This window comes from Halichoerus grypus, chromosome 2, assembly GCF_964656455.1.
Source record: "Halichoerus grypus chromosome 2, mHalGry1.hap1.1, whole genome shotgun sequence".
Lineage (NCBI taxonomy): Eukaryota > Metazoa > Chordata > Mammalia > Carnivora > Phocidae > Halichoerus > Halichoerus grypus.
Genome location: NC_135713.1, coordinates 95,642,034 through 95,657,857, shown reverse-complemented (window position 1 = coordinate 95,657,857; position 15,824 = coordinate 95,642,034). Strand labels below are relative to the sequence as shown.

Genomic DNA, 15,824 nt, shown 5'->3' with positions numbered 1-15,824 from the left:
GTTTATGAGTTCCCCCTCATCTCTAAAGAGATAGAATACACACTTTCGGGGGGCCTTAAAATCTTCCACTCACACTGAACACTGATATGTGCAAGTAAGAGCTTCACAGTTAGTACTTAATACATGGAATCACAGAGACGGAATGAACTTTAGATTATCCTCCAATTCGGCATCTTCCCAAGTGTAGAAAGTTCTCCTTGAACATATTCCGGTCTGGGTGAACACTGACTGACAGGGTGCTGTAACCTAAAATGTGGCTGTTTCACCCTTGAATTGCTCTTATAATTAGAGGCATCTGCTCTTTAGGGAAGAAAAACCCCACTCATTCCATTCCAGTCAGGTGAGAATCTAATGCTTCCAGAAAAAGGAAAAAAGGGGGGGGAGGGGGAGAGAATCCTCTTGCTCGCCTGAGTGAGAGTTCCCTGAATCCAGCAGAAATCCCTTGTGCCTATTCTCTCCCAGAACCACTCAAAGCAAGGTCTGCAGATCTGCCCTGTCAGCATCACCCGCAGCTTGTTAGAAATGTAAATTCATGGGCCCCAGCCCACACCAACTGAACTAGAAACTCTGAGGGTGGGGCCCCAGAATCAGAGTTTCAAGGGACTGCATCACCCCTATGAGATGGAAAGCAGCTGACCGTGGTCTGAACCTTTGCATACTTCAAAAGAGTGTCACTATGCACTTTCTCTCCAGTTAAATAATCTCGCAACTCTACCTCAATTATTTTATTTTGCCAGCACGTGGTCACCCATGCATCCCACGTTTGACAAACAGGTGAGGGCACAGGTATAGAACAGTCCCACGTGCCTCCAGATGTTATCACTCTGGGGCACAAAGAGAAAAAAAAAACAGCTTCAGGGGACCGCGTTAGAAAACCCCTTTTAAAAGAGCCACAAGCAGTTGAATTTCCTTCAAAGCTTAGCCGGAAAAGGGTTTTGTGGTGTGCGACCCCACCTGGGCCCGGCGACGGTTCCGTACCCTGCGGGGGTGGCGTGGAAGGGGAGCGCGCCCAAGGGGAGCCGAGGATGACTCGCAGTTGTGTTTTGAGCGGTTGCTTAGGTAGTGTTTATCTTGCTCTCCCAACACACATGCACACACTCTCAGTTTCTTGTCATGAAAGGGGAACCCTGCATTTTGTAGACAAAGAGTCGCAGAAGCAACTTTCGAAGGAAAAAAAAGAAAGAAAGAAAAACAAAAAGAAAGAAAGAAAAAGGCACCGCGCAATCTCCCCAGAGGGCAAAGAACCGCGCTGTTTGTTCTGTAACTGAGCAACACCCCGGGCGACCGGCGCTGGCTCTGTCTTCTGCGGTTTTTCTAGCTCTTCCCCGCGTGGGTTCACTTCCACCCTCAGAACCCTCCAGAAGTGAAAAATCAGGCGGGGCGGCCGCAGCCCTCAGGCGGCCAGCGGAGCGCGGGCCCCAGCTGCAGGGGATCCCGGCCCAGCGTCGCGCTCGGCCCCTTCCTCCGCCCCGGCGGGTAAAGGGGCGGGCTCACGCGGCCCGGCCGCTGCGCCCCGCTCGCGGTAGGGGTCGCTGCTACGCGGCGCGCGCTCCCACCGCGGAGAATAACGGGGCCCGGGCTGCAGGAGAAAGGAAACCTGCCCGGGACGCGGCGGCGGCCGGGACGGAGCGGGGGCGGGAGTTCACTTTTGCTCGGGTGGGAGCGCGCGGCGGCTGTAACGAGCGCCGACCGGGGAGCACCGAGGGAGCGGGTCGCCCATCTCGGGGCGACCAGGGGAGGGCAGCGAGAGGCCGGATACGAGCGCCCCGGAGGGGCGCGGAGCCGGCGAGCCTGGCCAGCGAGCGGAGCCGCGGGGGGCGCGCCTCGGGCGGGCCCCCGGAGCCGCGCAGGATGCCCCACGAGGAGTTGCCGTCCCTGCAGAGACCCCGTTATGGCTGTAAGTACGCTGGGCGCGCGCGGCTCCCGCCGGCCTTGGGGAGCCCCCTCCCCGGGGACCGCGTTGGAGAAGCCGAGGGAGCCGGGTACGCGCCGCGGAGGGAGCGGGAGGGCAGCGGCTGTGGGGTGGACAAAGTTGAGAGCTGAAGTTGCAAAAGGTAGTGAGCAGCGTCCTCCCGTTCTCCCCACAAACTCCGGTTCCTCAGCTGGTAACCCCAGTCCGTCGTCCGGAAAACCCCACTGGGGAGCGTGGGCAGCGCTGGGTCGCGCTCTGGGACAGGCCAGGTTGGGGGTTTAGGGGTATCAGGTGAGGAGCCCTCGGAGCTCCCGGCCGTTGCCGGCTGGGGCCAGGGGGTGGCGTAAGGGACCGGACTGTTCCGACTCCGGAGGAAAGTTTGTTTGCGGTGGCTACAGGTGGGCACCGCACGTACGGTGCCCACGCACTCCACCAGTGGCGAAGTCGGCTCTCCTGGAAGGGCGGGCGTCTGCTTCTACCCTGCTCCCTCGGACTGCACCTGAACCTGAGCAGCGAGAGCCAGTTTGCACCCCACTGCCGTGAATCCCATCCTGGTGCTGCTGCAGGGGGCAGCGCCGGGCCCAGCCCCTCTCTTCCCCGCTTCCCTGTGACCCTGTCGGGACGCGGAGCTAGGCTCCCCAGGATCCGGCCCGAGCCCGCGGGACTGGGCCGAGATGGTGTAGATTACCCAGCCAGGGGCTGCCGTTCGGGGAGGGGTTGCTTCGGCGGATCGTGAGTGGATAGAGCCAGATTAGCACCACGTGGCTTCATGCACAGAGTTCAGAGTCTTCGCTAACCGTGTGCCAGGAAGTATTTCCTTTAAAACAAACAAAAAGTTGGCGCTGTGTCTCCACGGTTGGCCCTGTCAGTGAACCGATGGCCGAAGACCACTGGTTAATCTTTTGCCCTGGCTGGCCTTGTGACAGCGGAATCACGTTAGGGTTAAGGTGGTGATACCTGCTGCCGGGTTGTTACGTGTGTTTGGGAGGGTGGGGCGGCTGGTGGGGAGGGCCACCGGCTTGCCTGATTAAAAAAGGGGAGTAACTTGTGTAAGTTCTTCCCCCGCACTAGGCTGGGAATGGAGTGTCAGAGATAGGAAGTTCGTTTTTGCCGTGTAACCCTTTTGGTGTCAGGCAATGAGGAAGAAGCCCGGGGAGCCAGCTGCAGCCTCTGTACAGTAGTGAAATGCACAGAACAGTTCACCAGGACCCAGTTCTTTGCAGCCTTGATTGCACTTTAGTAAACCACAGAGACAACTGAGCTCCTTGGATTCAAGGAGGCATGCTGTGGTCATTCAACGTGTGTGGTGTCAACCACAGGTTGGTGAAAGTCTTTTATTTATGTGACAAGCTCCCAGAACATATGGGAGCTTCCCTGCGTCCAATTATAAGATGACCACAAAGTCTGGAAACGAGGCACATACACACCAAGAAATGGCTTTCGATACCACATTTTAAAGCATGGTGTGTTTGGTGGGTCATGTCTTACTAGTTCAATATGCTTATGCAAACTTGCAGTGAATGAAGGGCATGAATGCAGCATCTTCACCTGCAGAGACAGATGGATCTGTGATGTTTGCTTGATTTTATTTTTTCCGTCGATGTACCTGTGGACTTAGCATACTCCAGAGGCAGCAACCAAAGAGGTTTAGATCATACAACCACAAAGAACACTCCACATCGCCACTTTCTCTGGAAATCATTGTCCAGCTTTTCTCACGAGTCTGGTGCGATGGAGTTGGAATCACTCCCATGTCCTTTCTCCTAGCTCACGAAGCGCTTTGGTCATGGAGTAAAATAAACATGTTTGATGGTTTCCACACTTCATGGTCACCCTAAAATATTAAGGCTTTAATAAAGTAGCCTGTTCTTAAAATGAGCATTTCTGTAATTTGCTACCGGGTTCATAGTTTATTTGAAAAAAAATCTAATTGAACACACTCTACTGTTAGCCAATGTTAGGTAACACATACTATTTGTGCAAAAGGAGACTGTGATGTATCAGAATACATAATTTTGGTAGTGGATTGATTTTTTGGGGGGGAGGGGACCCTCCGTCAACACAACACTGCAGATAGTGCCGTGAGCTTTTCACAGGAATTCTGGGGAAGGAAAATGCACTGTCCTTGCTGAGTTGTTTAAAGAATTGTGCTTTTCTTGTCTGTGGGTTTGGTAAGTACAGGTTCCATAAGACCTTGAACTATACCGAACAGGCTTTATCCCTGACACTTAAAAATAAGTAAAGCCCCAATATATGCCCCATACATGGTTGTTATTTCAGTTCTAGTACTGGACATTCTGAGTGAAAGGTATTTGAGACTGGGCTTTGAAAACTTTTTAGTAGTTGGTATTAACTGTTAAACTTGTTTTAGGTCTGGTCTTCTGCCATCTCTCCTCCCCTTGAAATGTCATTTAATTCAGTAATTCTTGGACAAAATAAATTCATGGACCTCAAGGCTGTTACGGTATCTCTCTTCTCCACCAGGCTGAGTGTCTGCAAAATACCACATAGTAAGTTGTACTTGAGGGATTTCTCAATGAGTTCTCTGTGAAGGCACCTTTCTGACAGGAGAGATTGCTGAAGTCTTCCTGATTGGCACACTGGAGCACTGAATTAAAATTAAATAGATCATTTCCTATTTAATTCCTGCTTTTTCCATTTTGGCCACATTCTCCTGCAACCTTTCAAATTACTTTGTGTCCTGTTACTACAGAACAAAGCTGAAATAACTGCTCGTTCACGCCGGGCTGCAGGAAAGCAGTGGCAAAAGGTAAAGGTGGAAATTACTTTAGTAATTTAGACATAAGCGGAATATTGTATGATAGACTGTCATAACCAGAGTATCTTTCCCCTACGTTCAAAACCAAATTTATTTTTAAATATTTTATTTATTAATTTGAGAGAGGGAGAGAGGGCATGAGCAGGGGGAGGGGCAGAAGGAGGGAAAGAAGCAGGCTCCCCACTGAGTGCAGAGCCAGTTGCCAGGCTCCATCCCAGGATCCTGAGATCATGACTTGAGCCGAAGACAGACGCTTAGCCCACTGAGCCACCCGGGCGCCCCCAAACCAAACTTAAATGACACTTCAGCTTAGGTATGATTTGCAAATAATTTTTGTGCTGTTGTAATGAACTATGATGAATTAGCCAAAGTAATGCTCAAAACACGTTGCCATCATGATCTGTCAAAAGTTTTCTTCCAGTTACTTGAGAGTTAAGAATACCACTGATAGCACAAGAGGGGCTTTGTGATTAGACTTAGATAATCTCACTCAGAATTGATAATTCGGTCAACATTTAAGTGCCTACTGTGGGTGGGTAATCAATGTGCTTTTAGCAAGAACTGTGGTTATTTGCCCTGGCAAAACTTCTCTCATGAGAAACATTGTAAAACTAATAGTGATCAATGTTGCACTGTTTCTTTTAAAAAGTGCAACCTGGGCCTAATAGAAGGTGTATGTATGTATGTATGTATGTGTGTGTTGGGCGGAGGCTGTTCTGGCTGTTGCTTTGAGCTTTTTTCTCTCTTCTTCTTCTTCTTTTTTTTTTTTTTGGATAATGCTCCTGTTTGAATGACGAGATTTTTCCAAATCGCCTGGTGACTGGAGTATTGGGGTGGGTAACGAAACTAAACCTCTTAACCCTTTCTCAGTACTAATCTGAGAAGAAATCTGAGTCCTGAACAGGTTAAATTCAGGCGTTACATCTGTTTAGTGCATCTTGGCTTCCACATGACATCGGTGTTTTCATGTGACTGCAAAAGATTTAAGATATCTGCTGTGTTACCATGTGATACTGTCATTAGAAAGTCAAGTCACTCCTTCATGTGCTGTTGTTTTGGTTGAGTTTTTCAAAAGGATCTTCAAGGTCAGCCACTAAAGTGTTATTTTAGTATGCCTTTAATTTTAATTATACATGTTGTTAGCCAAAATGACTTGTTTGGGAGAGTTTAAGCTTGTAATACCAAGTTTGTTTTAGAATTTAGTATTTAGGGGTTAGCTAACCCCTTTTTTCTCTAGGGAACCATTGGTTTGCTGTTGCCCCTTACCCTCCCACTATGCAAGCTTTTTAACAGCTCATTTTACTTAAAAGTCTAGTATACAGACAGATCTAATGCACCAAGTCTTCATGGTAACCAAAGGAGAAACAAAGGCCGTTCAACCTCTGATCTGATAGTCAGATGTAGTCCTACAGGGCAGGCAGCCGGGGGAATTAAGGTTAGTGAGCTTTGCAAGAGCTGGTGCTTTTCATGTACAACTGTTACCATCTGCTCATTATTACCTTAGAGAGCGCCCGTGTTTCCCCATTTCACAAGGGAGCTGAAATCCATGATAATGTCTCAAGGCCACACGGCTGGCTGGTGACAGTGGGAACTTGAAAGCTGGTGCTATCAGAACCTGAAGGCTCCTCTTACTGGCTGTTGTCAATTTGTCTCCCCCGAATTACTCGGAGGGGTTTCACTTCTTTCTGTTTCAGGTGTTGGCCATGATTTTCTCAAACTCCAGAAACCTGTAGCTATTTGGATAGTGTGTTCTCTTAAAAGTAGATGCATAGCATTGTCTAAACTGGATTTTGCTTCCTCCCCGCCCCCAAGGAAAGCATGGAAGAATACATGAGCTTTTTATAGAGTACATCCAGGCTTCATCAAAGGGTTTTATGTATGTGTAGAGACATCCCATCTCCCTGCGAGGCACTGAAATGAAAGAAAGGTTTTTCCATAATAGTGGTATGCTCCAGTGATTCCAAATGGGATAATTTGTAAAACACACTTGATTACGTATACTGGCCGTGCCTTAAAATCTGGAGTTTATGAGAAATCAGCCAGAAGCTTGCAGTGAGGTGACCGACTACTGAGCCAGGACTTTTTCACTTAACTGTTCTAGTTTATTTTTCTCCCTTAAAGGGCAGAGTGGTGGCCGTGAAATGGCAAAAGCTTTGGAGTTAAGTAGATGTGGGTTTGAATCTTGACTCCAGCACTGAGTGCCTATGTGGCCTTGGGTTTTTCTCCTGTACCTTGGAAGGGGGTGTTTCATATTTCTGTAATGGTGGCTGATGTGGTTCTTGGCACACATTGCTAAACAAACTGTGGAAATTTCAATTAATTGAGCACCTAATCTGTACAACAGATGATGGGTGAAAGAAAAATGATGAAGATGGTAACAGCTGTAAGAGAAACTGGGAGATAAAGAATAATGCTTATGCCTCTGAGTGCACTTCCTAGTTCTGTGGAAGTAAAGACACGAGAGTGATCGATTTGGATGGGGCAAAAGGAAGGCTTCATGGATCATGAATTTGAACAAGACCTTGAGAAAAGTGGGAGGGAAAAGTGAAAGGCATCTGCATGTATTAGTTGTGTGGGCAGTGTGTGTGGGACGGAAGCTTAGGTGGTAGGGATAGTTGCTGGGGCAGAGTTGTGTAGCCGGAAGGGCATTTATCCTAGAATCCTGTATTTGTAGACAACAAAGGGCAATTAGAGCTGTCTTGAGGGAAGTAGCTCCTCTCAGTCTCTTACTGAAGTATCTTTTTCTTTGAAACACCTTTTGTTTTGTTTTTTTTAACTTTTCATTAGATTTTTGAGTGGTGAGAGGCCCAGTGAAGTGGGGAATGGAGGGAAGGTTAGGTGTGGTTGGAGTGCCTGGTGCTGGAAACTCCAGGAGGGCAGGTGAGGTTTGTGCATTTGGTGTCCACTCTCTCTGCTGCTCAGAGGTCCCCTCACCATGCTTCTAGGTTTGGGGATTCCTATGGATGGGCAGGTATGTCAGAGAATTTTGCTCAGGGTAGGACAGACGTTGCTGAATGATGATGATGCTTATGGTACTGAAGACAATGAATACAGAGACGGGTAGGCATGGACCCTACTGGGCGCTCGTCGACTCCAGCCAGGGAGACAGACAACTAACTCTAAACCATCCCAGAAGGTAAATTCTCTGAGAACAGGTGAGAAGAAAAGGTACAGTTATAGCAGGACCAGGATCTTGACAGGTAAATTATTGGGCAGTAGGGTTTCTGGCACCTCTTTTTTTCATTCTCTCTATTACTTGGGGCAACTTTTACTTCTAAAATTTTACTAGAGATATAGTGCCCTCAAACAACCTGCATCTCAGTTTTGTGGGAAGACGGCTAATACCACCTTTCCAATTCATCATTTCGATGTAACGAAACTCTCAGCGGACTCTCCTTTCGTCTCGGAATCATGGATTAGGCTGTGGGGGTCAATGTGCCTGAAAGCATCTGACAGCTGTTGCCCCAGACAGCACAGTGGTTTCAGGGAGCACTTTCTGGAGGAGCAACAACAACAGAGCATCACCTGAGAACTTGTTGCAAAGGCATCCCCCTCCCCTAGGCCTTCTGAATCCGCATCTAGGGGCGGGCTCACCGCCATTTCAGTGAGCCTTGTAGGGGATTCTGTTGCACTGGTCAAGGGCAGAGGTGAAAAGATATTCCTAATACACAGTCACCCTCCTCACAGTGCTTGCAGGTTTTTGTCAGGTAAGTGTAAACACATGGCTCCGATACTGAAGGCTTTATTTAACTTACTCCTTGTGTGTTTGATTTGAGCACTCATCTGGCAGCACATACAAGCCCGGGCATTGATTTCTATACAAATTTGTGTTTATCTTAGAGGATTTATTTTTGTCTCTCTTTAAGGTTGCTTTTCTCTCTTCTGGGAAACGAATGTGATGTGGAAGATAAAGTCCAAAATCTCCATGGCGGAGGGATTGAGACCCACTTCCCAAGAATTTCTAGGTGGAGGTAGTACTCTTAGGACCCACTGGGAGAACTTTCTGTGTAAAAGGGAGGCGCTAAGTTGCAATTCTGAGCTCTAACACTGCGATGGGTGCCTGGACAGGAAGGCTTAAAGGGTGTCCTCTTCCTCCATCTTTTTCTTCAGAACAACTTGAAGTGTTTTTAATTCATTCACTTATTCACTGTTTTTAGAACAGTTGAATATGCTAGCAGAAATACTATTGGACTCAGGTCATCGCCACACTGCAGGGAAACTACAAATCTGTTTATTTTGCTATTGATTATGGACAGGAGGACATTCCTATGATTTGATTGGATTTTTTTCCTTGGGGTCCTCAAAGATGACTTTTTTTTTTTAAAGATTTTGAGAGAGAAAGAGCAGGGGGAGGGGCACAGGGAGAAAGAGAGAATCTCAGGCAGGCTCCCCACTGACTGCAGAGCCCCACATGGGGCTTGATTTCACAACCCCGAGATCATGACCGGAGCCTATCTCAAGAGTTGGATGCTCAACTGACCGAGCCACCCAGGTGCCCTCAAAGATGACTTTTAATTGTTCTCCTTTATCCATTACTATCAAATTTCTCAAGGAAGACCTTTTTATATCATTTAAAAAAGTGAAGATCAATTAGTTCCTGGTAATTTTTTCCATTCCCATGTGTTTTTTGTTGTTGTTTTTTACAGATATGAATTCAATCTTAAGTAATGTTAATGCATTTCCTTAGTCATCTCCATGTAAAAAGACTGGATTTGCAAGTGATGGAAGCAACATATATTTCAATCAAGTGATGTTTATGTTCATTATCAAGCTGGTGGCTTGGTATCCTGGCACTGAGAAAATGTTCAGTAAATATTTGCTGTTATTACAGGTTTTCCTTAAAGCATCTGTACTGTTTCTCCAAAGGAGGAACTTGTTTCTATTATCTATTAAAGATAATCAGAACGGCTTTCAAGTGCCAGGCAAATATTTAATGTTTAGATTTGTTTTCAAACTGTGTGGAACTTAGGCAAGTTATTTTCATTTCTCTGTGCCTTAGTTTACATACTTGTAAACTGCAAGCGGGAAGGTCCATGCTCAGAGGGTGAAGTGATGTAATACATGGAAATGTACATGTTCAGAATGTGCCTCTGGAGAGTCGGTGCTTGAATGTTGGAGGAGCGAGGGTCATGGCGGTGGCAGTTCTCCCTCATCATTCCTGCCCCATGCCTGTCTCCCCTGCTCTTTACCTTTTCCTCTCCTGAACAGAAAGTGGACGTAAAATCCTGGGCCCAGGTGCGTCTGGCTGGCTCAGTCGGTAGAGCATGCAGCTCTTTCATCTTGGGGTTGTGAGTTCAAGCCCCACATTGAGGGTGGAGTTTACTTAAAAAAAATTTTTTTTTTAAATCCTGGGCCCATATTATGTTGAAAGCGTATACTCATGGGGAAAATTTTTTAGTTATCTATATGGAAATTGAGTGAATCTTACTTTGGGTGGAGATCAAATTATCCTTGTTAATGTATATGTATAAAAAAAAAAATCCCAACGCGTTTCACTGCTGTTTCCAAATGATGTTGGACTAGGATTGGATTCCTGCACTGTGTTTTTCTGTCTTCTTAAAAATGATAGTGAAGTTGTCAGCTGCACATCTGAGTGAGGAACTGTTGCTTTGCATTACTAAGCATCCTGTTGTCTCTTTCAGGGTTAAGTCGATTGCTTTTGTGGCTGCTGCTGGTTTGAAAGCCCAAGGGTTTGTGATGATCTCAAGATGGGCAGGAACTACTTGAAATAAGTGTTAGTCTTTATGCTTGGTTCCCCCTGTAGAGTTTGGCGTGGCGAGCAGGGTCCCTCTTGTGCTGTGGGGGTTTGGAAGGGAGGCGAGGAAGAGGAGGAAGTGCACTGGGTTCGTCTGACCTCCCTCAGGCCTTAATGCCTCTAGAAAGTTAGTGAAGCTTAAATTCATGGGCCCAGTGAAGCTCAACAGATAGGAATAACTGGGGAGTGTGTTGGACCCAGGAGAAATGGAGAATCTCAGCTGCTTTTCACCTTGGCACTTGGAGATGACTCATTCATTCAGCTCTCCTTCTCTACCAGGCATTTTATTCTAGCATGTTTCCTATAAAAGTTTTCTGTCAATCCCTCTAGTCCTCACTGTCTCAAAAAGGGAGACTTGAGACCGGCTAGACTTCAGTGACTGCTACATGGCTGTTGGTTACATCTGCCACTTTCTCGTTCCTGGGCTGACCAAGCAGGCCTCACAGGGGTGGGGTGAGGGGGCTGAGAAATGTTTGTCATATAGTCAGCCTCATGGGTTAGGAGTTCTCCTTTCAACCACCCCTGAAACTGTGCTGCCCCTATATGAGGTCCAGGCAGGCAGCTTCCCAGAGATTTGCTCATATTGAACCCTTAGAAGTTTGTCTGAGTAACAGTTATTATAAAGCTAATACATGCATGCTTTAGCTTTCATTCTGTAGCTGAGATTTTCCGAAGGACAAAAAATTACTTAAACATATAGAAAGATAGTTACCTACCATGGGAACTGGGGTGACACCCATCCTTTCCTTTCCTTTGGCACTAATTCTGGGTATAGTCTCAGATTTCTTCCTTCATTCTCTAATAAAATGTTTGCTGTTGTCTGTTTGAATTAGCCAGTAATTTGGAGGATTGTGCTTACATATTCCTCTTCAATGTAGGCTCTGGCAGGGGTGGGAATACTATTTTAAATTGATTTACCATGAACTCAAATCAGTTTTGAAAAATAATGTACTACATAGATTACTCTAAGGAAAAACATGGACAAAATAAAAAAAAAATACCCTTGAGGATCAGGACTGTGTTTTGGTTACTGCGTGGCACATGGGTCAACTGTCACGTCAGCAGTTGGTCTAGCTAGGTCATGAGGTAATGGGTGAATTAAAAAAAAATGTTTTTCCTCTTCAAATTTTTTATGAACATGTTTTTTATAGTTAGGTTATAATAGTTACCCTTACCTGATGAAAATACAAAGTTCTTGTGGAGAAAATCAGAGTCTGAAAGACAGGTCTGTTGTCAGGGAAGGATTCAGTGGAGATCTGATTTTCAGGGGTGTGTGTGTGTGTGTGTGTGTGTGAGAGAGAGAGAGAGAGAGGGAGATGGAGAGACCGACTGAGGGGTGAAGTGTTTAGAGGTCCAGGACTCGTAGTTGTTAAGCTGTTGGAGATGGGATAGAGATGATAGGTTGGATGAAAAACATAAACATCAGCAAGGTCGGGGCACCTGGGTGGCTCAGTTGTTAAGCGTCTGCCTTCGGCTCAGGTCATGGTCCCAGGGTCCTGGGATCAAGCCCCATATCGGGCTCCCTGCTCAGCGGGAAGCCTGCTTCTCCCTCTCCCACTTCCCCTGCTTGTGTTCCCTCTCTCGCTGTACCTCTCTCTGTCAAATAAATAAATAAAATTAAAAAAAAAAAAAAAGATCAGCAAGGTGATATTAGCAATGGTGACAAGAAAAAAAATCCTAGCTGGGCAGTAGCTATTTAAGGTTTTCTGTTTGTTTTAGTAATCTCCATACCCAAGGTGGGGCTCAAACTCAAGACCTTGAGATCAAGAGTCCCATGCTCTTCCCACTGAGCCAGCCAGGCGCCTCAGGTTTTTAAAATATGTGAAGGGAAAGTGTTAAGGAACCTGATTTGTCAAAAGCAGTAATGACCCCAAAAGTAATGTGTCCACAATGACAATAAAGATGGTCGATATGACAGTAGGGGATTATTCTCTTGACTCACAAGAAGTCTCAACAGTCTGTAAAGAGGTAGACTACTATTTATTTTTCTTTCATTCAACAAGAAGTGCAGCATGCTGTGAATACGATGGAATTCACACAGTTTGCAGACCAAATGCCTTCAGAGGTCAAGTGTGATCCGAGTCTTACATAAAAATAAGAAGCTTTGGAGTGTCCCTTCAATGGGAGATTGCATTTGCTGCCTTAGTCACTCAAATTGGGAGGAAAATAATTGTGAACAGTACACAGATAACCGTGCACAGGAGTCCAGAAGCCTACTGGCCTCTTGGAAGCTGCCATTGTCCCCTGCAGTATCTCACACAACCCAGGTCGCCATGGTGTAAGGATTGTCACCCTGGAACCATGAGAAACGTGAGGCACTGTGAGGACAAGGCCAGCCTCTAGCATCGGAGAGCTTAGGTGAAGGTTTCACTTGCTTTGTGACATTACCTATGACTTCCCTGAGCTCCTGTCTGTATCTGAAAAGTGAGTTTATGTTTACCCCAAATGGGATACGAGGTACGGGAGATTGCGCTGAAAATGATTCAAGTGTGTATATGTGTGCTCGTGTCTGGGAGTAATTTTGCCACTTGAATAACTTACTGGTGTAGTGTTACTCATGTTAGTGTTGATCACTTACTCATAGATCTGCCTCAAAGGCAGTGCCACTTAGAGTTTTGTGACATATGCTGTCTTTGGGCCCATATTTGAAATGAGATTTCTTTTCTTCCTCTAGTTTGAAAGGCAAAGACAAGACTTGCGGTACCATTACCTGTGAGATGTGAACTTTCTAAATCCTAACGCAGGATCTTTGGCCAGATCCTTCCTTGTCCAGCTGAACATTTCTTTTACCAGGAAGTGTAAATAATGCACACACAAGTGAACAGGAGGATCTTTAAACTTGAAAAGACTTGTCAAGAGTAGTGTCTTTGAGACCTGTGCTGTAGGCAAGTGTTTCATAAAGGGAAACTACTTTATGGGACAGGGGAAACCTGAATGTTCAGCAATGGGGGATGAAGCTAGGGAAGGCAACTCTGTTTCTCAATCTGATGCTAGAACTCCTTTCTTTCCAGGGTGCCTGTGTGGCTCGGTCAGGTAAGCGTCTGACTCTTGATCTCAGCTCAGGTCTCGATCTCAGGGTCATGAGTTCAGGCCCCATGTTGGGCTCCATGCTGGGTGTGGAGCTTACATAAAACAACAAAAACTCTTTTCTTTCCAAAGTTGAGATGCTGTGATTTATTTTTAAGTAAAGGAAGGGTGGAAGGCAGGGCAGCTGGGGTCATTTGGGACTTGAGCCGAATTCTCAGGTCTGCTGGGTGTCAATAGTGGGCCAGCTTGCTAGGTTGATAGCACATCTTGGTCGAGGACTCGTGTAATTCGTAGTTAGCAACCTGGCTGCCTAGTAGAATCTGCACAGGAGTTTTTGTTGAGCAAAATGTTGATTCACTGGATCCCATCCCCCAGATACTCTGTTTATTTGTTTTGGTATAGAACTCTGATGTGGGCATTTTTATTTTGTTGTATTTTTCAGTTTTTTAGATAAAATTTTCGAATCCCCAAAGCCTCCAAGTACAGTACATGAACACCCGTTCCTTTCCCTTAGCTTCACCAGCCTTTACCCCCCTGCCATACCACTCCATCTGCAGACACTGGCTGCTCACTGCTAAATGCTCAGCTTCCATCTTACATGCCAACAAGGACCTTCACCTCCCCAGCCGCATCCCTAGTACCACCAGTACCGTGCGTTCAAGTCCATGGTCCAGTTTGAAATTCAACACTAGGATTTTCCCCAGGTGTACTTCATAACCAACTTTATGGATCCATGGTCCAGTCAACTTTCTCACATTGTTTTTGGCTGTTAGGCCCACCCCCCACCCTAGTTTTCCCCAGCCTGAGATGGCCACTGTCACCTCCCTATCAGTTCAAGGACACTGCATGCCCCGAGGAGCTCAGGCCCATTTCCTGGCATGAATGCCTTATGAGCGATGTGGTTTCCTCCCAGCACACCGCATCAGGAGGCCACCGGGTCCAACCTCCTGCTATTGGTGATGAATAGATAGTTTTAAAAACTCCGTAGAAGATTCCAACGAGCAGCCAAGGTTCGAAATCCACTGAATTAAAACCCCTCACTCTGTGTGTATGTGTGTTTGTCGTAAAATACACAACATAAAATTTATCACTTTAAGCATTTTTAAGTGTACAGTTCTCGGGCATTGGATACATTCACAGTGTTATGCAATCATAACCACAGTTCATCTCTAGAGCTTTTTCATCTTCTGAAACTGAAACTTTGTATTCATGAAGCACTAACTGCCCATTTTCCCTTCCTCCCAGACCCTGGCACCCACCCTTCTCCTTTCTCTATGATTTTGGTTACTCTAGATATTTCAGGTAGGTGGAATCTGTGATTTCTATCCTTTTGTATCTGGCTTACTGGAATGTCCTCAAGGTGCATCCAAGTTGTAGCATTTATCAGAACTTCCTTTTTAAGGCTGAATAATATCGCATGGCATGTATAATATATATGGTGAGTAATATATATATGTATATATATATATACACACACACACAGCATAGTTTGTGTATCCATTCATCCATTGACGAACACTTAGTTGTTTCCACCTTTGGCTATTATGAATAACACTGCTGTGAACATAGGTATGTACAAGAATGAGTCTCTGCCTTTGCTTCTTTTGAGTATATACCCAGAAATGGGATTGCTGGATCATATGGTAACGCTCTGTTTAATTTTTATAGAAACCACCACCCACCTCTCACTTTTCAGTAAAGTGAATTGAAGAAGCCTCAGAAGGGTGAAGGATCTGGAGTTTAAGGAAGAAGTCAGCATGCAGGCCTCTAGGCTCCTGTTTCAATTACCTCCCCAAGGGTGTGTGTGGATCGATGTCCTCTTCATAGGGGATAAAGACCAAGGGTGGAAAATCTAACTGTGGCAAGGTTTACTCTCTTACAACCTCAGGTGGTATGCAGAATAAGGGTTAGAGTGTAGTATTTCCTTAACTGTATGCATAACTTCTTAAAAGAGTTTAGTTTGGGACTGGTAATTTAAATAAATAGTATTAGTCCATAGAAAACAAGTTGCCCTTGGTTTCTGTAAGTAGTGCAAAGGGAGGTAATAGATTGCCTCTCTGGGGCTGGTCGGATTTTTAAAACAGAATATTTTAGTTAGCTCCTCCAAACAGTAAATGTGTGACCTTGGGCAAAGTCTTAACTTCCCTGGGTCATGTTGTGCCAGTGTAAAATGGGGATAATGACAGTGGAATGAGTTAATCTGTATAAAGTCCTTGGTTTCTGGTACAGAGAAAGCACTCATTCAGTGCAAGCCGTGAATATAATTCCATCAGTTTCAAAGATGTTATTTAGATCCGATTGTCTTTGGAAGTATTATTTGAAAGCGGGTATTTCTAAAGTGAGTTACGACT

At 45.8% G+C, this 15,824-nt stretch overlaps 1 protein-coding gene across 3 annotated transcripts in view; it reads left to right on the top strand.

Annotated features, from left to right (window-relative positions):
- The first annotated feature begins 1,582 nt into the window (after window positions 1–1,582).
- Window positions 1,583–15,824, top strand: part of IQGAP2 (IQ motif containing GTPase activating protein 2) — a 287,293-nt gene continuing 273,051 nt past the window's right edge. For all 3 annotated transcript variants that reach the window (XM_078067166.1, XM_078067167.1, XM_078067165.1), the window contains exon 1: window positions 1,583–1,897. In XM_078067166.1, the coding sequence (XP_077923292.1) occupies window positions 1,852–1,897 (46 nt within the window). In that variant the 5' untranslated portion in view covers window positions 1,583–1,851. The remainder of the gene's footprint in view (window positions 1,898–15,824) is intronic.